The sequence below is a fragment of the Oryctolagus cuniculus genome (assembly GCF_964237555.1).
Source record: "Oryctolagus cuniculus chromosome 16 unlocalized genomic scaffold, mOryCun1.1 SUPER_16_unloc_1, whole genome shotgun sequence".
NCBI classification, from domain to species: Eukaryota; Metazoa; Chordata; class Mammalia; order Lagomorpha; family Leporidae; genus Oryctolagus; species Oryctolagus cuniculus.
The window spans coordinates 1285962-1310410 of NW_027208201.1; the positions used below are offsets into that span (position 1 = coordinate 1285962).

Genomic DNA, 24449 nt, shown 5'->3' on the forward strand with positions numbered 1-24449 from the left:
GAAAACTGCAAGAATGACAAGGAAGAGAAAAAAACAATATATAAGAGCAAATATATTTTCATGTAGAAGAATTTTCAACTTAACATAGCGAGAAAGCAACAAAGACAATAAAAAAGAAACCTCAAAAGTCAAGTTTACTGTAATCAATACACAATTCTTCTTAAGTGCTGAAACTTAACTGAAAAGTGATCGCTGTTAAATGTAAGAGTGGGAATAAGAGAGGGAAGTGATGTGCAATTTGGGACATGCTCAAGCTGACTTACCTCAAACGGTAGAGGTAGAAACATACCAGGGGATTCCAATTCAATCCCATCAAGGTGGCATGTACCAATGCCATCTCACTAGTCCCAGTGATCAATTTCTGTTCACAATTCATCATAAAGATAGGAATAAGAACCAAAGGGATCACATAAACAAGACTAGTGTCTGCAAATACTAGCTGATAGAATAAAAAAGGGAGAGAATGATCCAACATGGGAAGTGAGATACACAGCAGACCCATAGAATGGCAGATGTCCTGAACAGCACTCTGGCCTCAGAATCAGCCCTTAAGGCATGCAGATCTGGCTGAAAAGCCCATGAGAGTATTTCAGGCATGGAAAGCCAAGACACTCTAAAAAAAAAAAAAACTAAATGAAAGATCTCCATGAGTGAGATCCCAGTGGAAAGAACGTGTCATCAATGAAGGAGGTACCTTTCTCTGAAGGGAGGAGAGAACTTCCACTTTGACTACAACCTTGTCTAAATAAGATAAGTCAGTGAACTCAGGGGGCTTCCATAGCCTTGGCAGCTCATGATTACTGATGGCACAAACAAGAGTGTCAATTTGTTAAGTCAACAACAGGAGTCACTGTGCACTTACTCCTCATGTAGGATCTTTGTCCTTAGTGTGCTGTGCATTGAGATTTAATGCTATAACTACTACTCAAACAGTATTTTTCACTTTATGTTTCTGTGTGGGAGAAAACTGTTGAAATCTTTGCTTAATGTATGCTAAACTGATCTTCTGTATATAAAGAGAATCGAACATGAATCTTGATGTGAATGGAAAGGGAGAGGGAGTGGGAAAGGGGAGGGTTGCGGGTGGGAGGGACGTTATGGGGGGGAAGCCATTGTAATCCATAAGCTGTACTTTGGAAATTTATATTCATTAAATAAAAGTTTTAAAAAAAAGTCAAGTTTGGGCCGGCGCCGTGGCTCAATAGGCTAATCCTCCACCTTGCGGCGCCGGCACACCGGGTTCTAGTCCCGGTTGGGTCGCCGGATTCTGTCCCGGTTGCCCCTCTTCCAGGCCAGCTCTCTGCTATGGCCAGGGAGTGCAGTGGAGGATGGCCCAGGTGCTTGGGCCCTGCACCAATGGGAGACCAGGAAAAGCACCTGGATCCTGGCTCCTGCCATCGGATCAGCGCGGTGCACCGGCTGCAGTGGCGGCCATTGGAGGGTGAACCAACGGCAAAAGGAAGACCTTTCTCTCTCTGTCTCTCTCTCACACTGTCCACTCTGCCTGTCAAAAAAAAAAGTCAAGTTTACAATTTCATTTGTTGGAAACATATAAAATTCTGTGCCCAACATTTGAAAGATGGCTCTTCTGTCAGGAGCACAGCAAGCATGAACAAGTCTTCAACATGAAGTAGACAGTTCATCACAACTGAATACACAGGGCATTTGAAATACAAGGGGCACCTGTGTTTTCTCCTTGAGGAAGTTTTGTGTCAGTGTCTGTAGAAATGTGTGGTGTTTTTTTGTTTGTTTGTTTGTTTTGGCATGCAATTCTATCTACAGGCAAGTCTGGAAAAAAACTTCAGAGAATAAGACCTTTTTGTAGTTAGAACTGCTACCAATAGTAATTTTTATATGAAAATACTTTTCAGATTTCCATATAAAATAGACGGCAGGCCTTCAAATTCACTAGGTGCAGTGCATTTTGATCTACAGTACTTGAACCCACACAGTGATTCTGACATCTTCTAAATTTCTGTATTTTTATGATCCTCCTTCTTTCAGGCTTTGAATTTGAGTTCATTTTCTGATTTGGAATGGGAGCTGATGCCTAGGTTTTATAAGGCAAAGATTAACCATTGTAAATGCCAAGCCTTGTACTCACTATTCTCCACACTTTGATATCCTGCCTCTGCTGACCACATAGCCTTCAGGTGAGTTATTCTTCAATCCTATGACCTTGCAAAAAGTTGTGTTCATGTTGAAACTGTTCAGGGAAGCATATAATGCTGTGCTAACTTAACCATTTTGGCCCATGAATGGAACATGTGCAGTAATTCACCAAGAGTGATTTGCATTTAATTCATTATCCTTTCCTTTGAAAATTAGTTTATCCTCGTTGCGGTGCATGGAATGTAGACAGAACATTCCAGAGCCTGTTCTGGCATTTGCTACAAATCCAAGGAGATGGGAGAGCCAGCTGTTGACACAAAAGCAATCAACTAATGTTCATCCAAACTTGATTGTTGTGTTGGTCACCTAGATTTTCCGTATAACAACATACCATGACGTTGTGAATTAACTACAGAAATTTATTTTTAGAATTACAGAGGGAAGACAAGGGTCAAGATACATGAGGTTGGTGATTGTTAAAGACACATTTCCTGCCTCAAAGAAAGACATTTTTTTTTCTTTTCCTCTTCACACTGTCTTCACCAGGTGGAGATGTACAATCTCTCTCCACATTCTCATATTGAAAACATCCAAGAAAGTGGGTAGGTAAGTCATAAAAAATTGTAATTACCTCCCAAAGACCTCATCAGCTATGATCACACAACAGAGCAGTATTTCAGCCTCTGTATATTTGCACAACACATTCATTCTATAGCAGTGATAGAATTGTAGTTGGTAATAATCATGGTTGGAATCTTTTCCCTAAGCATCTCTATGTCCTCCGTGCTGGTTTGTGTCCTAGAACTACCAGTATGTTCTGGCTCTGGTATTTACCAATGAGGACATCAGCTGGAACCCCTCTCTTTTGCCCAACATGACTCTGGGATTTGATCTGTATTGTGTCATGCACAGTGACCTAAGGACAAGGGAGAGTCTCCTCATCTGGCTTCAGGGCTGGACAAAGACTTCCCACATTGCAGCTAAAGAAGAGTGAGACCTCTACTGTAGCAGTACTCTCCAGGACAAGAATTTATACTCAGATTGGGCCACTCCTGGAACTCTACAAATTCCCACAGATTGGTAAGAAGGGGAGACAGAAAACCCACATTCATCTGGGTGACCTTCTCAAGTGTACAAAAAGATGTAAAATGAAAATTTTCTTTGTCCAAAGGTAGAATATAAAGAGGAAGCACTCAGAGATAGGAGTAGTGATATTTTCTCTATTTTACATAGAGAGAAGAAAATGGTAAAGGAGAAAAGGACTTTCCTGGACATGTTTTATAAGAGTTGTGATCTATAATGCTCTCAAACTGGTGCTGGCAAATTGTCACAGTAGGTACATCCACTCCCTGCAGTGCTGGCATCTCATATTGGCACTGTTTCCAGTTCTGGCACTTTTCTTGTGTTCCAGCTCTCTGCTGAAAGTTATGGATTTTATAGCTTGTAATGAATGCTTCAAATGTAGCACTTCAAACTTATTTAAGGAAAATATACATTCTAATTGTAAAAAAGTATAGAATCTGATCATACATTTCTGTCTAAATTGAGCTTTAGGGGCAAAGAACCACGGAAAATAACATCTTGGGTAAGGAGAGGAGATCAGACTGCAGTGGCCTGGGCTATAAAAACCATAATGTTCAGCATTAAGAATGTAGAAGATGGAGTTACAAGATGGTGGAATAGTGAGGGAGCTTACTGATCCATCTCAGGATAAAATAGTTGTAAAAAAGTGGAGATAGTGTATTCTCAGGGAAGAGTTGAGAAAAAAAGGCAGAGGAATCTCTTCCAAAATTAGAGAGAGACAGTGGACCCATGGGGAGGATGTGAATGCCCACAGCTTGGGACTCCAATAGCTGAGAGCTACACATGTGTGCTGGAAAGTGAGGTGAGATGAGACCACAGTAGCCCAAGACACTGGTGAAAAAGTGGCAGGAAGAGCCTAGAGGTAATGAGGCTTGAAGCCCCATGGGTGAAATTTCACCAGCCTAACTAGAAAAGAGAGAAAAAAGAGGATGGTTCAGACAAGTTTCGCTCTCACTGATCACCCTACAAAGACATACAAGCCAATAGAGCAGTTGCCATTTTGGACATAAGTAACAGCTGCACTTGCTCGTGTCTGCACCAAGCAATCAGCTGAGTGGAGACTCCTGATTCTGGTTGGGAGAAATAACAGGCGAATAAGAACTTGTGATTGTGTGAGGCTTCTGTACTGGGACTGTGAAAAAAAAAAAAGGTTGTGTGGGAGAACTCAATGTGTGGCTGAGACTTTAAGCAGTCTCAGTGGGAGATGCCACGAGCTTGGGTGGTCCTCGTAACTCTGTGAGAGACATTTCTGGGGAAATACACTGAGGACTGCACAGATCCTTTGTGTGGTCCTTGGGACAGAGTAGATAAATATTATACCCACTGGGGCTCGTGCTCTTGCATTGGTCTCCATCGAGGAGAATAGCTCAGCTGCGAGGTATTACTTTCCTTCTGATTAAAATGAGAGGAGATTGACCGCACCCAAAGTGGGTTTTTCACTTTATGCACACTCTTGATCCTGGAGAACTAAACAGAGCTCTCTGGCCACACCCACCACAAGCCTCTAGAAATTCACTGAAAACAGTCCACTTATCTACAGAGTCATAGCTCAATGATAAAAGCTGACACAGTGGACAAAAAAGAAGAAACCAACCACTATTTCATAAAATGCAAAACAACAAATGCAACAATCCAGGAAATAAGAAGAAGGATGAAAATATGACACTCCCAAAATAAAATGACACTTCAATACAAGATTAGGTAGAAGAAATGCAAGCAATGGAACTTAAAATACTGATGATAAGATTACATAGAAGGAATCAAAAGCAAATACACAAACTGCTGAAATCCACGCAGGAAATGAAAGAAAATCTATCTCATGAAAATGAAATCCTAAGGAGGAATCAAAATGAAATGAGGAATTTAGTAGAACATGAAATTGAGATACTGAAGAGAAATCAAAATGAAATGAAGAATTCAAGAGAACGAGGAAAAAATGCCATTGAGGGCATTAAAAACAGAATCAGTGAGGCAGAAGAGAGAATATTGGTCTTAGAAGACAGAGCACAAGAAAGTATACAGTCAAACCAATGACAAGAAGAGGAAATTAGAAATATAAAAAATGTTGGGAATCGACAGTATTTATTATGAAACTCAACATTCAGGTTTTAGGAGTTCATGAGGGCATGGTGAGAGAGAAAGTATTAGAAGGCCTTTTTAGTGAGATACTAGCAGAAAACTTCCCGGGTTTGGAGAAAGAAAGAAACGTCCAAGTATAGGAAGCATACAGAACTCCCAGTAGACATGACCAGAAAAGATCCTCGCCACAATACATTATAATCAAACTCACCACAGTGAAACATAAAGAAAAGATTCTAAAATGTGCAGGGGAGAAACACCAGATTACTTTCAGAGGATCTCCAATTACACTCACAGCAGACTTCTCATCAGAAACCCTACAGGCTAGGAGGTAATGCCAAGATATAGCCCAAGTACTAAAGAGAAAACTGTCATCCCAGAATATTATAACCTGAAAAGCTCTCATTTGTAAATTATGGTGAAATAAAGACCTTCCATTGCAAACAGAAATTGAAAGAATTTGTCACCAGGCTTCCAGCTCTGCAAAAGATGCTTACAGATATGTAACACACCGAAACACAGTCCTCAATACAAAAGAAGGTCAAAGAAGAAAATCTCTCAGTAAATAATCATGGGAAGTTCAAATTATATATTATAAATCTCTTTGGAAAAAGGACAGGGCAAAGTCATTACTTACGAATAGTTACATTGTATACAAATGGCCTCAACTCTCCAGTTAAATGCCAGAGACTGTCTGAATGAATTAAAAAACAAAACACATCTATTTGCTACTTACCAGAAAGACATCTTTCCAACAAAGGAGGATGCAGACTCAAAGTGAAAGGTTAGAAAAAGTTATTCCATGCCAACAGAAACCAAAAAAGAGCTGGTGTAGCCATCTTAATATCAGACAAAATAGACTTTAACATGAAAAGTGTTAAAAGAGAGAAAGAGGGGCACTATATAATGAGTAAGGGATCAATTCAACAGGATGAGGTAACCATTATAAACATTTATGCCCATAATTACATGGCACTGGACTATATAAAAGATATGTTAAGTGATTTAAAGGGAGATTTAGACTACAATACAGTAGTATTGGGGGACTCGAATAATCCACTTTCAGCAATGGACAGATCAACCAGACAGAAAATCAACAAGGAAACAGCAGATTTAATTGACACTACAGACAAATGGATCTAATGAATACCTATGGAACTTTTCATCTTTCGGTTGCAGAATACACATTCTTCTCAGCAGTGCATGGAACTTTCTCCAAGAATGACCATATGCTAGGCCATTAAGCAAGTCTCAGCAAATTCAAAAGAATCAAAATCTTACAATGCATCTTGTCAGATTACAATGGAATTAAGCTGGAAATTAGCAACTCAGGAATCCCTAGCACATATGCAAACACATGGAGACTGAACAACATGCTCCAAAATGAACAGACTCATAGAAAAAATCAAAAGAGAAATTGAAAACTTTCTGGAAGCAAATAAACAACACAACATATCAAAACTTATGGGATACAGAAAAAGCAGTGTTAAGAGGAATGCTTATAGCAATAGGTGCCTACATTAAGAAATTGGAAAGGCACCAAATAAATGAGCTATCAATGCATCTCTAGGATCTTGTATAAAACACAGCAATGCAAACACAAAACTAGTAGGAGAAGAGAAATAATTAAAATTAGAGAAGAAATCAACAAAATTGAATCCAAATAATAAACGAAAGATCAGAAAAATTAAAAGCTTTTTTTGAAAAAATAATCAAAATTGACACACCCTTGGCCCAACTAACCATGAAAAGGTGAGAGAAGACCCAAACCAATAAAATTAGAGAAGAAAAAGAGTTTAACACAGAAACCTCAGAAATAGAAAGAAAAGTCATCAGAAATTACTAAAAAGAGTTGTATGCCAACAGGCTGGGAAATCTAACAGAAATGGATAGATTCCTCGACACATACACCCTACCTAAATTGAACTATGAAGACATAGGAAACCTAAACAGACCCATAACCAACACAGAAATTGAATCAGTAATAAAAGCCCTCCCAACAAAGAACAGCCCAGGACCGGATGGACTCACTATTGAATTCTACCAGACATTTAAAGAAGAACTATCTACAATTCTTCTCAAGCTATTTAAAACAATCAAAAGAGGGAATCCTCCCATATTCTGTCTTTGAAGCCAGTACACATTATTTTCTAAACCTGAAAAAGATTCAACAGAGAAAGAGAATTACAAACCAATTTCCCTCAAGAGCATAGATACAAAAATCCTCATTAAACTCTGGCCAGTAGAATTCAACAACATATCAGAAAGATTATCCACCCATACCCAGTGGGATTTATTCTTGGTATGCAGGGATGGTTCAATGTTCAAAAATCAATCAATGTGATATCCACATTAACAAACTGCAGAGGAAAACCATATTATTATCCCAATAGATGCAGAGAAAGCATTTGATAAAATACAACACTCTTTTATGATGAAAATTCTAAACAAATTGTGTATAGAAGGAACATTCCTCAACACAATCAAAGCAATTTATGAAGAACTCACGGCCAGCATGAAAAATGTTCAAGATCATTAGCCATCACGGAAATGCAAATCCAAACCACAATGAGGCTTTACCTCACCCTGTTAGAATGGCTTACATACAGAAATCAACTAACAACAGATGCTGGTGAGGATTTGTGGGAAAAGGCACACTAATCCACTCTTGCTGTGAATTCAAATTGGTAGAGTCACTATAGAAGACAGTTTGGAGTCTTCTCAGAAACCAGAATATAGCCATACCACATGACCCAGCCATCACACTCCTCAACATTAACACAAGTGAAATTAAATTGGCAAATAAAAGAGCTATCTGGACCTCAATGTTTATTGCAGCTCAATTCACAATAGCTAAGACATGGAATGTGCCTAAATGCCAATCGATGGAAGACTGGATAAAGAAACTATGGATATGTATTCTATAGAATTGTACACAATAGTAAAAAAAATGAAATGCAGTCATTTGCAACAAAACAGAGGAATCTGGAAAAATCATGCTGAGTAAAATAAACCAGTCCCAAAGGGACAAATATCATATGCTCTCCCTGATCTGTGACAACTAACTGATCACCTAAATGGAAACCTGTAGAAGTGAAACTGACACTATGATAAGCAATGACTTGATCTACACTTGTTCTGACTTTCAAGGAACAGCTTACTATTTTATTCCTCTTAGTATTTTTTTTCTATTCAATGCATTCTTTGAACTCTTTAATTAACACAGAAATTTTCTTAGGGGTATAAATCCAACTGTAGTGATATCCCTGTTAAAAATAGGGGTGGAGTAAGAGAGATAGGAGATGTACATATTGCCATATGCACCCTTGGATTTACCCCTAATGGTAAATCTAAAAAGGTGCCATGGGGCTCCAAACCCATTAAGTTGGCAGATACCAATGCCATCTTACTAGGTAAATTGATCAGTTGAAGTTCATAACTGATCATAAAGGTAGGATTAAGTGTCAAAGGAATCACATAAACAAGTCCAGTGTCTGGTAATAATAACTGATAGAATTAAAAAGGAGAGAACGATCCCAACATGGGAACAGGATACACAGCAGACTCATATGCCCTTAACAGTACTTTGGCCTCAGAATCAGCCCTTAAGGCATTTGGATTTGGCTGAAAATTCCATGATTGCAACAGAGGCATGGAAATCCAAGATACTGTGGTAAAAAAAAGCCTAAATGAAGGATCTCTGTGAGTGAGATCCATTGAAAGAAGCAGCCAACAAAGAAGGAAGTACCTTTTTATGAAGGGAGGAGAGAACTTCCACTTCGATTATGACCTTGTCTAAATAGGTTAGGTGAGAGTTTGTGAACTCAAGAGGCTTCCATAGCCTTGGAAGCTCATGACAAGAGCCTCAGATGATTACTGATGTCATAAATAAGTGTGTCAATTGCTAAATCCACAACAGGAGTCACTGTGAACTTGCACCCCTTGTAGGACCTCTGTCTTTAATGTGTTATACTTTGAGAATTATCGCTAAAACGAATCTTCAAAATTTACTTTACAAAAAAAAAACACTTTACTTTATAGTTTGTGTGTCTGTGTGGGTGCAAACTGTTGAAATTTTACTTAGTATAGAGTTGATCTTCTGTATAGAAACATAATTACAAATGAATCTTAATGATGAATAGGATGAGAGAGGGAGTAAGAGATGGGATGGTTTGTGGGAGGGTGGGTGGTTATGGGAGGAAGAATGTAATACTTTATCCATTTTAGTATTTTTTTTGTTCTAGTACTATTGGTTGAACTCTGTAATTAACGCACAATTATTCTTAGGTGTTTAAATTTTAAGTGAAAAGTGATCCCTGTTAGGAATCTGGAAAGCATTATGCTGAGTGAAATAAGCAAGTCCCAAAGGGACAAATACCATAGGTTCTCCCTGATCCGAGACAACTAACTGAGCACCAAAAAGGAAACCTGTTAAAGTGAAATGAACACAATGAAAAATGATGACTTGATCAGCCCTTGCCCTGACTGTTGATGAACAAATTAATACGTTATCCCTCTTAGTATTTTTTGTTTGTTCTACTTAATACTTTTTGTTGAATAATGTATTCAATACACAGTTATTCTTAAGTGTTGAAACTTAACTGAAAAGTGATCGCTGTTAAATATGAGTGGGAATAAGAGAGGGAAGAGATGTGCAATTCGGGACATGCTCAAGCTGACTTACCTCAAACGGTAGAGGTAGAAACATACCAGGGGATTCCAATTCAATCCCATCAAGGTGGCATGTACCAATGACATCTCACTAGTCCCTCTGATCAATTTCTGTTCACAATTGATCAGAATGATAGGACTAAGAGCCAAAGGGAGCACACAAAGAACACTGGTGTCTGCAAATACTAGCTGATCGAATAAAAAAGGAAAGAATGATCCAACATGGGAAGTGAGATACACAGCAGACCCATAGAATGGCAGATGTCCTGAACAGCACTCTGGCCTCAGAATCAGCCCTTAAGGCACACAGATCTGGATGAAAAGCCCATGAAAGTATTATAGGCTTGGAAAGCCAAAACACTCTGGCAAAAAAAATAGGGACCTAAATGAAAGATCTCCATGAGTGAGATCACAGTGAACAGAACGGGTCATCAATGAAGGAGGTACCTTTCTCTGAAGGGAGGAGAGAACTTCTACTTTGACTACAACCTTGTCTAAATTAGATAAGAGTCAGTGAACTCAAAAGGCTTCCATAGCCTTGCCGACTCATGACAAGAGCCTAGGGTGATTACTGAGGCCATAAACAAGAGTGTCAATTTGTTAAGTCAACAACAGGAGTCACTGTGCAGTTACTCCTCATGTAGGATCTCTGTCCTTAATGTGCTGTACATTGTGATTTAATGCTGTAACTAGTACTCAAACAGTATTTTTCACCTTGTGTTTCTATATGGGTGCAAACTGTTGAAATCTTTACTTCATATATGCTAAACTGATCTTCTGTGTATAAAGAGAATTGAAAATGAATCTTGATGTGAATGGAAGGGGGGAGGGAGAGGCAAAGGGGAGGGTTGCGGGTGGGAGGGAAGTTATGGGGGGGAGCCATTGTAATCCATAAGCTATACTTTGGAAATTTGTATTCATTAAATAAAAGTTAAAAAAAATGCACAATTGTTTCATAACATACATTTTCCATGAATTTTTGAAGACTTCTCATTGCATGGAGTGCATCCTTTCCATTCCTAATCTTTTTTAGTGAATCATTTGCATTCAGATTGACTCTACTTTTAGTTTCTACACATTAGAGAGAACAGGAGATATTTGCTCTCTGATTTAGATTTACTTTTCTTGTTAACTGAACAGACTACAAGTTTCATCATTGTACTGGTAATAAATCAAACTCATCAAGACAATGAACTTTCATTTTTATGTAAGTCAGTGAATTCTGTGTGTGTTGTGGCTATACTTCATCTCAATTTGTATGAGCCTCTATTAAAAACCTCACTAGTAGCATCAGAGCAGTGAGTACCCAATGGAAAATGTGTTTTGCTTAAAATACTAGGCATCTCATTTATAGCAGTATGAGTTTAGAAAACTTCTGAGTGGAATACTAGAGTTCTCTTATTGCCCTCTTGTCCCATCCTTATTAGATTTACATCATTAGCAATACATCACACTGATATGCAAGCACAAATGATTAGTCAGTGTTGATCATCACTATTACCTACAGGACATACTATCCATTGTGTTCACTCTCGTGTTGTGTAGTATGTGGGTTTTGCAAAAGATTAAAGGTATGTAGCTGCCCTGTCCATCATAATAGTTCTGAAAGTCACTTGCATTCAAGCAGTACAGTTGTCTACAGCCATCACCCTGCCCTTGGTGTTTGTGGTGGTGGGAATAAAGAGGTGACTTCTGGCTGCTGTTGTCTGTCTTATGGTAAAAAGCAAAGAGTACTCAAATAGTTACTAGTTCTCATGAGAGCATCAACCAAGGTTGAAGGTGCAAAAACAGATCCACATGAGATGACCGTGGTTAACACTAGTGGAAGGGTTTCTTGTTTTACACCTGAAGATGTGGTGATTTGACATACAGAATAGGAACTTCTGAATTCAGGGTGATTACTGGTTCCACAGTGATTGAAAACCACATGTCCTAGTGGGTATCTCTCTATACATGATTTGTTTGGGGTCTATGTGGCATCAAGACCATATGTGCCTGCCCAAAAATGCAGTGTGGGAGGCTGCCCTGTGGCTCTTTATCTTTAAAGTGTGTGACACAGGAGTTTTCTTGTCTGAAACCTTTAAGAGAACCTTGCCTGATGCTGCCCTTCATGCCATCTGATGTAATCCAGGTACATAATTGCCAAAAGTTCATGGTGAGGTTTATTGACAAAGCCCATTGACCAAATGTAACTGAGAGGAGTTTCTCCCTTGAGTCTTTTTATCCATGAACTTGGAGGAAATCCTGGCACCTGGGGTGAAGAGGATGAATCACAAACATGTTTTCTTTCCTGTATTTTGCACCTGGCAGAAGACCTGAGCTGCAAAGCCTGAGGGCAGAAAGGGTTTACGATTCCCCCATGGACAAATGGACAGCTGGTGGAAAAAGTCAGATGGAGCAGTATTAAAGTGGCTTGATTCAAGGAATCACACACACACACACACACACACACACATGCTATATGTATGCACCTGCATAACCCTGCACGTTCCACTGTGGTTGTGTCCTAGGGTTTTTCCCAGACTCTGAAAATGTTTCCTTGGATTTTTCTGTTGCTTTTTCTGCAGCTATATCTCCTTGTGATTTGTCAGGATGGTCCCAAGTGCTATTCCAAGATTGAACGGAGTTTTTACAAGGATGGAGACATTGAGATTGCTTCCTTTTTCCCCATTTACATACACCTCGTTAACAGACTCATGAATATTTTCCAAAGCGATCTCACATTCATCCGGTAAGTTCCCTTTGCCATAATCATTTTCCCTTGATTTACATAATAGCTACTTGTTATTCGGTCTGCAGACCCAATAGACATATGTGGTTTCCTACTCTTTGCATTCTCTGTCTCTCCTAAAAAGTGCTGATAATTAATTTGGAGCATGAGGTGACATTTTCTTTCTTGTGTTCATGCACGGTTCAGGGAAAGGTTTTCTAATCGTAGGAGGACAGAGAGTCAGGTTGGGATCTTCCTGTGCTTCCCTGTCCATGTTCATCTACTCAGGTGCCTGTTGTGCCTCAGTATTAGATTCTTACGGAACCCATGCACTGTAATGAATGAACTGAGTTACATGAGCTCTTCCACATGCGCACACAATCTTTTCTACTATGTACTAGATTTGGGGCCATGAGAACACTTCATGTCTTCTACATTGTAAAGAAGAAAAGATATTCAAGAGAGTAAGTTTTCACTAGTTAAAAGCAATCTTGGCTCAACACCTTTGCACAAATATAATAATTATATTTTAATGATGAACATAAGAAATTTAATGTTTTTAATCTACAACCCTCATGATGTGTCCCTGATTCTTTCCTTTTCTGGGAAAAATACATTTCAGAAGGGAGATTATTCTGCTTCCACCCCTCTTTAAGATACATTTTTAGAGCTAAATATAAATGTTTTATATATATATATACATAATATACATATATAAAACATTTATATTCATATATAAATAATATTTATATATCAATAATATATATTGATATATAAATATATATAATTATTTAGTTATATTTATTTGTTATATAAATAAATACATTTTATATAAATAAAATATATTTTATATAAATAAATATATTTATTTATTTATACATATTTATATATAATATATATATATATATAAAGCGACTCCAGTCCACCCAGGGAGTGTTTCCAGCTTCTCCAAAGTGCTCCTCCCTTTTCACTGTTTCCCTTCTTTCAAGCTCTGAATCTGATTTCATTTTTCTGGCTTGGGATGGTCCTTGATCGGTACATTTGATGGGGAAGAGATTTTTCTCGATAAACTCCAAGATTCCATCTACCATTCTCCATGCTTTGATGTCATCCAAATTTCTGATCACATAGCCTTCAGCTGAGTTATTCTCTTTTCCCATTGCATCCTGCAGCCTTGTGATCATATGACTCTTATTTCAAGAAGTATTTGTGATGTGACATTATGGTGTAAAAGCAGATCTTATTTTATAGAATCTTTTAGGCTGGGTGACCCGGATAAAGATACTAGCAGCTTTGGTTCTGGTGAGGACAACTGTCCTGCAAATATGATGCTCTTGACACTCTGTCCTAAGCAAATGCACATATAAAGATTAGAACACTTGAATTTTTGACCATGACCAATCCATCTGTCAGAGTAATTACAGTAGAATTGATGATAATCTGGATTGGAGGCTTTTCCCTTAAAGATCCTTGTGCCTTTCATGCAGGTTTCAATCCAAAAACTACCAATATGTTCTGGCCTTGGTTTTTGCTATTGAGGAGATCAACAAGAACACCCATCTTTTACCCAACATGACATTGGGATTTGATCTCTATAATGTCATGCACAGTGACATGATGGTGATGGAGAATCCCTTCATCTGGCTTGCGGGAATGGAAAAGTATGTTCCCAATTACACGTGTAGGAAACAGAGCAAGTCTGTAGCCGTAATATCAGGAACAAGCATTGCTGCCCAAATGGGGACACTCCTGGAACTCTACAAAATTCCACAGGTGAGTGTGTAAGGGAGAGGGAAAAAGCACATCACCTTAGGCGCCTTACTTAGACCCAAAAGTTTAAGTGACAGAGACCTTATATATTTCACACAGTGCATATTCTAAGGAGAAGGTGTGCAGAGATTTGGTGAAGTAGCCACATTTGTTCTAAAGTGATGTGGGTGAGTGATAATGAGAAATGTTTTCCTCAACCTGTGAGTCTAATAACTCATGAACTAGGAAGTTTATATGTAATGGGAGATGAGAAAAATGAAATATTCTAAAATCTTCTGATCCATCCATCATTTGTTTAATTTCTTCAGAAATAAGATTATTCACTATAGCAATAACCTTACACAGATTTCTTGCCTTTTCCCTTAGCTGACTCTTGGATCTTTTGAACCTCTTCTGAGTGACAGTGCTCAGTTTCCTTCTGTCTATCAGATGGCCCCCAAAGACACTTCTCTGGCCCATGGCATGGTCTCCTTGATGCTTCATTTCAGCTGGACCTGGGTGGGTTTGGCCATCTCAGACCTCCCAAAAGGTATTCAGTTTATGTCCAATTTGAAAGTCGAGATGCAGAAGAATGGCATCTGTGTAGACTTTGTGGAATTCATCCCAGTCACTGAGGAGTCACATAATTCATTCCAGAGGCTGTATCATATCCAGATCCTAAAATCATCAGCAAATGTGGTGATTCTTTTCTGTGACACTGATTCACTCATAGGCGTCAGCTTTCCAACATGGGAACGTGTAATGACATGGAAAGTCTGGGTCACCACCTCACAATGGGATTTTGCCAGCGATGAGCATCATATCCTGCTCCACTCATTCCATGGGACTCTCATTTTTTCACACCACCATAGTGAGATCTCTGGTTTCAAAAACTTTCTTCAGACAGTTAACCCTTCCAAATACCCAGAAGACTTTTACCTCTCTACATTCTGGTCACTACATTTTGATTGCTCAGTTACTCGGCCATCCTGCAAAACCTTGAGAAACTGTCCACTGAATGCCTCCTTGGAATCCTTGCCTTTTCATCATTTTGATATGAGCATGAGTGATGGGAGTTACAACATATACAATGCTGTGTATGCTGTGGCCCACAGTGTACATGAGATGCTTCTACAAGAGTTAGAAATGCAGCCAGTGAGCAGTGGGTCAAAGGTGGAATTTTCTCCTTGGCAGGTAATTTGGTTTCCTTTGCATGACTTGTATTATTGGAATGATCCCCTTAAAAGCTTCTGCGGGTTTTCAAACCAATAACTTGGGAATCTTCCTTCAATCACAAGATATAAATGAGCCTTTTTTCTAATTTGTGATTAGAAACAGGGTTCCATTTTCAAGTGGGAAGGTAACTTGGATAAGCATCAGTGCTGTGTCTTAAAAATTACTCTCCCATCCTGACAATTTAATTATGACTTGTGAATACCTAGACTGTGTCATTCCATTTTCAATCTAAGCAGTAAAGAAATTATTACTTTTTAGTGTCAAATGTTGCTGAGTATGCTCATCCACAATGTACATAAGACATCTCATTAAATTGCATATTATTTTATTCTGGTAACTGCATTACAGATGGTTGTCCTAGGGACACTGGGAAAATAAGTGAGTGTTGGTAATGTGGACCACATTTTGAAACTGTCATAATTTCACAGTTAGATATTTTTGATTGCCCTTGTTTTTGGATGAACGTGAGTGAAATCACACTTATTTTGATGTAGTCCTCATCAGGTTTTTAGTTTTAATTCATTGGGTGGCTATAAAAAGTTCCCTTTGTTTATTTGTGATTACAGACAAAAGGCTTTCTCTAACCTGGGTTTGATGTGTTATTGCTTGGGCAGTCTTCATGAGAATATGATGCATTTTTTCAGTTGCACCCGTTTCTCAAGAACCTCCAACTTACCAATCCTGCGGGTGACCTAGTGAATTTGAATCACATGAGGAATTTGGAAGCTGAATATGACATTCTCAACTTTCTGAATTTTCCATATGGTGTTGGACATAAGGTTAAAGTAGGACAGTTTTCCCCGTATGTTCCACAGAGCCAACAGTTGTCTCTCTCTGAGAATTTGATAGAGTGGGCCACAGGAATTACAGAGGTAAGTTGGTCTGATCATAAGATTCACACTATACATTGTTACCCTCCAATTAATATGGGGATTTGTGCAACTTGGCTTATTATAACATACTTAGAGACATTAAACCACACCCCTCCCAATCTAAATACTTTGTTATGTTTTTAGTGTCTGAGGATGGACAGTACACACACTTGTTCCTCCACATGTTTTGAATCTTTTTATTTAGGAAATAAACTTGCATGTCATGATTGTGTCAGAAATAGGTGTTTACAGTTTCAGTGAATAGGTTGTGCAGGACTTGAAAACCCTCTACTTGGAACAGAAGTAACATTCCCAATATGACCAATATTCATTTGATTTTTCTCAGACTCCACGTTCAGTATGCAGTGAGAGTTGCAGCCCTGGATTCAGGAAAGCCCCTCTGGAGGGGAAGCCTACCTGTTGTTTTGATTGCACACCTTGTTCTGAGAATGAGATTTCCAATCAGACAGGTATGTCAGTGCCAGCTTCATGGAGAAATTAACACCTGTTTCTTAGAATTTCCTCTTCTCCATGAAAAGAAAAGGATGTGGATTATGACTGCTGAGAAGATTCTTTTCATCTTCTGGTGGAAGTTAAACCTTATATTCAGTAATAATCCCTAAAAGGATAAAATTTTGCACACTATACTTTACCACATGTAGTATTTGCAAAATCATTTAGGTAAATTCATGTCTGCATTCCTTGTGTGTGTTTAGATAAAATGCTTTCACCAAATTCAAATATAGCATGCTTGCAGTGAGAAAGCACAACTCTCATCAAACTGTGTGTAAGACGAAAAGCTGTATTAGAAATTATATAGTATATCATGCTAAGGATAACACTCATCAGATATCATAAATGAGCTAAGCTTAGCCTTTGAGAAAAATCATTGCTTATGAAAATATATATCTTCAGGAACATTCCTATGCATACACACATACACTCATGAGTAAAATTTATTTCAAAATAATACATGCTGACATGCATGGTAAAAAGAATGCATAGCAAGGTAGGTTAATGACATCAAATTCAACACAAACCCTTGAAGATAGGATGTGGACATTATAAAGAAACTGAGGTAAATAAAAATTGGAAGAGCTTATAGGTGGTGCTCATAAAACAAGCAAAATTTATGAACCTCAGAAAGTTGGAACAGTACTAAAAACAAGATTACAATGTCTGTGTGTGTTACACAAAGAGAGCTGAAGAGATCTCTGCACAGATATAAAAATAGTAATACTAGAACTTTTTAATCATTTAATGGTGATAGTTTGAATAGAGAAGAAATTCAGAAATTTCCAGATATAAAAATGATGAAATACATTGAGAAATTTTTAAAAAATTCAAGTATCTTGAAGATTATTAAAATAATGCTTAATACTTTTATTGTGATAAACACTTTCACATAGGAAAGGAACTCTTTCTCAACTCCTGTACAGAATAGGAAAAATGGAAAAATTCTGTTTCTTCTACAGAAACATCTTAACTTGTTTGGTCAAATACTGCCAGATATTTCAGTAAAATGAAATTGTAAGACACTGTTGTTGAAATAAATTCACACATTTGAAATTTTAAACAACATAAATCCAACAGTATTTTTAAATAGGTTACATCATGCCCAATGCCTTGCATACAATAATAGTAATAAGAATAGCATAACTGAACAAAAACATTTAACAAATCTAAGTGATCTGAGAATTATACAAGAAGAACAAGACAACTCAAAAATGCCAAAAAGAAGGATCAGTTTTCAATCCTAAAGTGTGCTTTAGAATGCTAAAATCATGGAAGTTATGGCTGAAGATTGGATACAAAGTTGAAGAAAGAGTGCAACTTATGCAGGAAATTACCAGGATGGTCTGCTTTGTGCATATAATAGAAATGAAAGCCATGCAACTTATTATAAGGGAAGATATAAAAGTGGCATCATTTTCAACTAATCTTGGGATGGTGTAATACAATCAAAAATCAGTAACTGAGTTAAGTAGTGCTGGAATACTAGATTAAATACAAAAAAAAAAAACGGTTATTTTTGCTTACCAATTCTGGAAAACAAAGCTCTGAAAATGAGCACATGTAATATCTCAAAAGTAGGAACTATCCAAAGATAAGACCACCTAAATTTTGGAAGACATCTTCAAGTTGCAATATCTGACATCGATGGAGCAATGTATAGAAGGGGATACTGACAGAGAAAGAAAATTCATGTTCAAGGATAAAAAGGCAGCAAAGTGGAACTATGCCAGTAGGGTTCAAGGTGATCTCCAGACTGACTTTGATTACAGGCAGCATCCCAGTGTGTTCCTTGATGGAAATCTGCTCAAGGGTGGCATCTTATCCAGAAGGTATCAAGTGTACAACTCTTCTGCATTTCTCTAGAACTTGACCATCTGCTTTCTAATGGTGATCTCTCAATCAGTGCTTGCCCATAGAATGGCTATCCAGATCCTACCTTAGAGAGATGTGGTTTAGTGAGATAACAGGGTACTTTCTGTGCACCCCAAATTCACACAGTAAATATCCCAGTGCATGAAATTAAGAGTGGGAACCTGGGCCAGTACTGTGACTAGGAGTCGAAGCCTCTGGCTGGAATGCCAGCATCCCAGTTGGGCTGCAGTTCCAGTCTCAGCTGCTTCACTTCCAATGCAGCTCTCTGCTGATGCTTAGGAAAGCAGCAGAAGACAGCCCAAGTTTCTGAGTCCACATCATGTAGGAGACCCAGAAGAAGCTCCCATTTATTGCCTTAAGACAGCCTAGTTCCAGCTATTACCATCATTTGGGGTGTGAATCACTGGTGGAAGATTTCTTCCTTTCTCTTTTTCCCTCTTTCTCTTTCCCCTTCTCTTTTTCCCTGTCCTCCTGTCCTTCTCTCTCTCCCTCTCACTCTCCCTCTCTCCTACTTCTCCTCCTCCTTCCAAAACTCTGCCTTTCATTAAATTATAAATAAATAAATAAATAAACACTCCTTAGAAATAAAACTGGGATCCTTTGGTCATTAAGAGGGCCATGAGAATCCAGAAGGAATAACACCATTAAAACAAGGGCTTACTGCAGGCATAAAAAGCCAAGACTCTGGCAAAAAATAGCCTCCATGGAGGATCTCCGTGAGACCTAAATGGAAAGAAATGGTCATCAAAGAAGAATATACTCTTCTCAGAAGGGAGGAGAGAACATCCAACTGCTTATGGCAATGTCCAAATATTGATGGCAGCCCATGTCAAGAGCCTCGGCTGATCACTGATGTCATACATAAGAGTGTTAATTGTTAAAGGAATAACAGAGTCACCGTGCATTTATTCCCCATGTAGGAACTCCATCCATAATGAGTTGTGCTTTGAGAATTGACTGCAATTTTTCCCCAAACTCTATTCTATATGTAGTTTGTCTTCATGGATGCAAACTGTTCAAATCTATGCTTAATATGGAGTTGGTCTTCTATATTTAAAATCAAACTAAAAATGAACCATAATAAAGAAGGAAATGGGAGAGGGGGAGGGAGGTGGGATGAGAGTTGGGATGGGAAGGTGGTTTTAGGGGAAGGAACCCGTATATTCCCAAAGTTCTATCTATGAAAAAAGCATTAGTTAAAAAAAGTTGAATTATGAAAGAATGTATTCATTAAGAAAACAAGGACTGCTGCTTGCTCTTGTTCAAAGTGAGGATGCAGCAAGCATGTGCAATGTATAAAGGTCAGAGTAGTCTTTACCACACATAGAAACCCCTGGCATCTTGATCATCACTTCCCAATCTGAAGAAACCGTGAAGAATGAATTTGTGGTGTTAAAATGAAACAGGTCAAAAAGGTAGGTTTTTAAAGTACCATGAGTAGGTTCAGAGAGTAGCCCTTAGTACTTTGTTAGGACAAAAAGAGCATGTACTCATGAGTATGTAAGGTACTTAGGGAGATGGAGTAATAACTCTGGCTAACATGAGGAAGATGGGCATGAATAATGGCCAATAATTTGTAGATGTCATCTTATATGCTATTTCAACATCAAATAAGGACTACTTGCTTAAACTGGCTAAGTCGGGTCCTTGTGAATCAGGAACTTGGGATGATGTTATTGTATGTTTCTCACTAGATATGGACCAGTGTGTGAAGTGTCCAGATCTTCAGTATGCCAACACAGAGCGAGACCAGTGCTTCCACAAAAGAGTGACCTTTCTGTCGTTTGAAGATGCCCTGGGGATGACCCTGGTCTGCACAGCTCTGTGCTTCTCTGTCCTCACCGTTGTTGTCCTTGGGGTCTTTGTGAAGCACCGAGACACTCCCATAGTCAAGGCCAACAATCGTTGTCTCAGCTACATCCTGCTCATCACCCTCATCTTCTGCTTCCTCTGCTCCTTAGTGTTCATTGGTCGTCCCAACAAAACCACCTGTGTCCTCCAGCAGACCACATTTGGAGTGGTATTCACTGTGGCTATTTCCACTGTCCTGGCCAAAACTATCACTGTGCTTCTGGCCTTCAGGGTCACTGGCCCAGGGAGAAGAATGAGACACTGGCTGATATCAGGGTTACCTAACTCCATTATTCCCATCTGCTGCCTGATCCAACTGGCTCTCTGTGGCTTCTGGCTTGGGACTTCTCCTCCCTTTATTGACACAGATGCACACTCTGAGCATGGCCACATCATCCTGGTGTGCAACAAGGGCTCCGTCACTGCCTTCTACTGTGTCCTGGGCTACCTGGGTTCCTTGGCCCTGGCCAGCTTTACTGTGGCTTTCCTAGCCAGGAATCTGCCTGACACCTTCAATGAAGCCAAATTCCTGACATTCAGCATGCTGGTGTTTTGCAGTGTCTGGGTGACCTTCTTGCCTGTCTACCACAGCACCAAGGGGAAGGTCATGGTGGCTGTGGAGGTCTTCTCCATCTTGTGCTCCAGTGCAGGGCTCCTGGGCTGCATCTTTGTTCCCAAGTGCTACATTATTCTCTTCAGACCTGAGAAGAATGCTTTGAAAGGATTCAGGGATAGAATAATTTCCAAGGAAACAGATGTTCTCAGGAATAGCTCTTAGGCTCTCTCAGTTTTCAATGGTTAGAAACTAAAATTTATAAAACTGATTTTGCATTGTGATGTTATAAAATAACTTGCAGCATGTGACCTCCTTATGAACAATTTATACTTTTCTTAAAACATTTTTGTTCTGAAGGACCAATCCACAGAAAATGAAGAGAGAGTGGGATAAACCTTCCATCTTGTGATGGAATGTGAAGATATCTGTAGTGGGCCAGTGCTGGTTCATGCCAAAGCAAGGAGGTTAATTCAGGTGTCCATGTGAGTACCAGGGACGGAAAGGCTTAGGCCATCTTCCAGAGCCTTTTCTAGATCTTAACAAGGAGCTGAGTTGCAAGTGGAGCAGACAGGCCATGAACTCGCACCAACATGGGATGTTAGGTTTACAGGTGGTGGTTATATCCACTACACCCTCATGGTGGTCCTAATCCCCCTCCTTCAAAATAATACTGTGTACTAATTTCTTAGCCTGGGTTTTATGTTCATAAGCACAAACCCATCTCATTTCTTTTCAATCCTGTATTTTCATTGTCAACTCATTGACCTTGTTATCTTCCTATTTTGATAAAATGAATTACACATTTGGTTGCTACTTTTAATCATTCATTGGAGTCTATACTAAAATCAGCTTAGTAATATAGTTGGAATATTTCAGTGCAATCATTAGACATGTTGTCATTATAATATGTATAATTCATTGTCCAGAAACTCCTTAATTATATATCATTTCATATGAATTTCAAATGATGTGATACACACCAAGATTTCATTATATGTAGAAGTGATTCTGCAAACTTTTCCATCTGTTCATTTTGTTTATTATAAATTTTGCTTTGATTTTCTTTTGCCAGTGCCAGACATAAGAAGTTTCTATTTGATGTAATCCCAATTGTTAATTTTCGCTTTGAATGCCTGTGACTCTGGGCTCTTTTCCAAGAATTCTTTGCCTGTGCCTATATCTTGCAGGGTTTCTCCAATGTTCTCCAATTATTTGATGGTGTTGGGTCATAGATTTAGATCTTTAATACATGTTGAGTGGATCTTCGTGTAAGGTGTAAGATAGGGGTCTTGCTTCATGCTTCTGCACATGGAAATCCAGTTTTCCCAGCACCATTTGTTGAATAGACTATCCTTGCTCCAGGCATTGGTTTTAGATCCTTGATCAAATACAGGTTGGCTGATGATGTTTAGATTGATTTCTGGTGTTTCTATTCTGTTCCATTGGTCTACCCATCTGTTTCTGTACCAGTACCATGCTGTTTTGAATATAACAGCCCTGTAGTATGTCTTGAAATGTGGTATTGTGAAGCCTATGGCTGTGTTTTGTTGTACAAGATTGCTTTAGCTATTTGAGATATCCTGTGTCTCCATATGAATTTCAGCATCATTTTTTACAGATCTGTGAAGAATGTCTTTGGTATTTCGATTGGTATGGCATTGAATCTATAAATTGCTGTTGGGAGAATGGACATGTTGATGATACTGATTTTTCCGATCCATGAGCATGAAAGATTTCTCCATTTTTTGGTATCATCTTCTATTTCTTTCTTTAAGATTTTGGATTTCTCATCATAGAGTTCTTTAACATCCTTGGTTAAGTTTATTCCAAGGTGTTTGATTATTTTTGTGGCTATTGTGAATGGGATTGATATTAACAGTTCTTTCTCAGCCATGTCATTGCCTGTGTATACAAAGGCTGTTGATTTTTGGGCATTGATTTTATATCCTGCTACTTTGCCAAACTCTTCTATGAGTTCCAATAGTCTCTTAGTAGAGTTCTTTGGATCCTCTAAGTAAAGAATCGTATCATCTGCAAAGAGGGATAGTTTGACTTCTTTCTTCCCAATTTGTATCCCTTTAATTTCTTTTTCTTGAAGGTACCTTTCTCTGAAGGGAGGAGAGAACTTCCACTTTGACTATGACCTTGTCTAAATATGATCAGAGTTGGTGAACTCAAAAGGCTTCAATAGCCTTGGTGACTCATGACAAGAGCCTAGGGTGATTACTGATGCCACAAAAAAGAATGTCAATTTGTTAAGTCAACAACAGCAGTCACTGTGCACTTACTCCTCATGCAGGATCTCTGTCCTTAATGTGCTGTACATTGGGATTTAATGCTATAACTAGTACTCAAACAGTCTTTTTCACTTTGTGTTTCTATGTGGGTGCAAACTGTTGAAATCTTTACTTCATATATGCTAAACTGATCTTCTGTATATAAAGAGAATTGAAAATGAATCTTGATGTGAATGGAAGGGGGGGAGAGGCAAAGGGGAGGGTTGCGGGTGGGAGGGAAGTTATGGGGGGGAAGCCATTATAATCCATAAGCTGTACTCTGGAAATTTATATTCATTAAATAAAAGTTAAAAATTTTCTTTTTCTTGCCTAATTATTCTGGCTAAAACTTCCAGAACTATATAGAAATGCAGTGGTGAAAGTGGGCATCCCTATCTGGTACCAGATCTCAGTGGAAATGCTTCCAACTTTTCCCCATTCAATAGGATGCTGGCCGTGAGTTTTCATAAATTGATTTGATTGTACTGAGGAATGTTCCTTCTATACCCAATTTGCTTACAGTTTTCTTCATGAAAGGGTGTTGTATTTTATCGAATGCTTTCTCTGCATCTGTTGAGATAATCATATGTTGTTTTTGCAGTTTGCTACTGTGGTGTATCACATTGATTTATCTGCAAACATTGAACCATCATCCCTGCATACCAGAGATAAATCCTACTTGGTCTGGGTGGATGATCTTTCTGATGTGTTGTTGCATTCTAATGGCCAGATTTTATTGAGGATTTTTATGTCTATGTTCATCAGAGATATTGGTCTGTAATTCTCTTTCTCTGCTGCATCTTTTTCAAGTTTAGGAATTAAGGTGATGCTGGCTTCATAGGAAGTATTTGGGAGGATTCCTCTTT

The 24449-nt window shown here is 38.6% G+C and overlaps 2 protein-coding genes across 4 annotated transcripts; both read left to right on the forward strand.

The window, feature by feature from the left end:
- Window positions 1-1751: 1751 nt before the first annotated feature.
- Window positions 1752-14585, forward strand: LOC127486800 (vomeronasal type-2 receptor 26-like). 3 transcript variants are annotated; one of them, XM_070067502.1, is made up of 3 exons: window positions 1752-2153; window positions 12513-12676; window positions 14143-14585. In XM_070067502.1, exons 2-3 carry the CDS (start codon window positions 12642-12644, stop codon window positions 14438-14440), a joined length of 333 nt encoding a protein of 110 aa, XP_069923603.1. In that variant the 5' UTR covers window positions 1752-2153; window positions 12513-12641; the 3' UTR covers window positions 14441-14585. The 3 variants fall into 3 exon arrangements, 2 of the variants coding, with proteins under 2 accessions (XP_069923603.1, XP_051686995.2); XR_011385717.1 differs by lacking the exons at window positions 12513-12676; window positions 14143-14585 and adding an exon at window positions 2542-5731; XM_051831035.2 differs by lacking the exon at window positions 1752-2153 and having other exon boundaries at window positions 10867-12676.
- Window position 14586: 1 nt separating this feature from the next.
- Window positions 14587-21944, forward strand: LOC127486802 (vomeronasal type-2 receptor 116-like). Its single transcript, XM_070067584.1, has 6 exons — window positions 14587-14625; window positions 14792-15598; window positions 16285-16512; window positions 16859-16982; window positions 17194-17220; window positions 20595-21944. Exons 1-6 carry the CDS (start codon window positions 14587-14589, stop codon window positions 21527-21529), a joined length of 2160 nt encoding a protein of 719 aa, XP_069923685.1. The 3' UTR covers window positions 21530-21944.
- Window positions 21945-24449: the final 2505 nt, after the last annotated feature.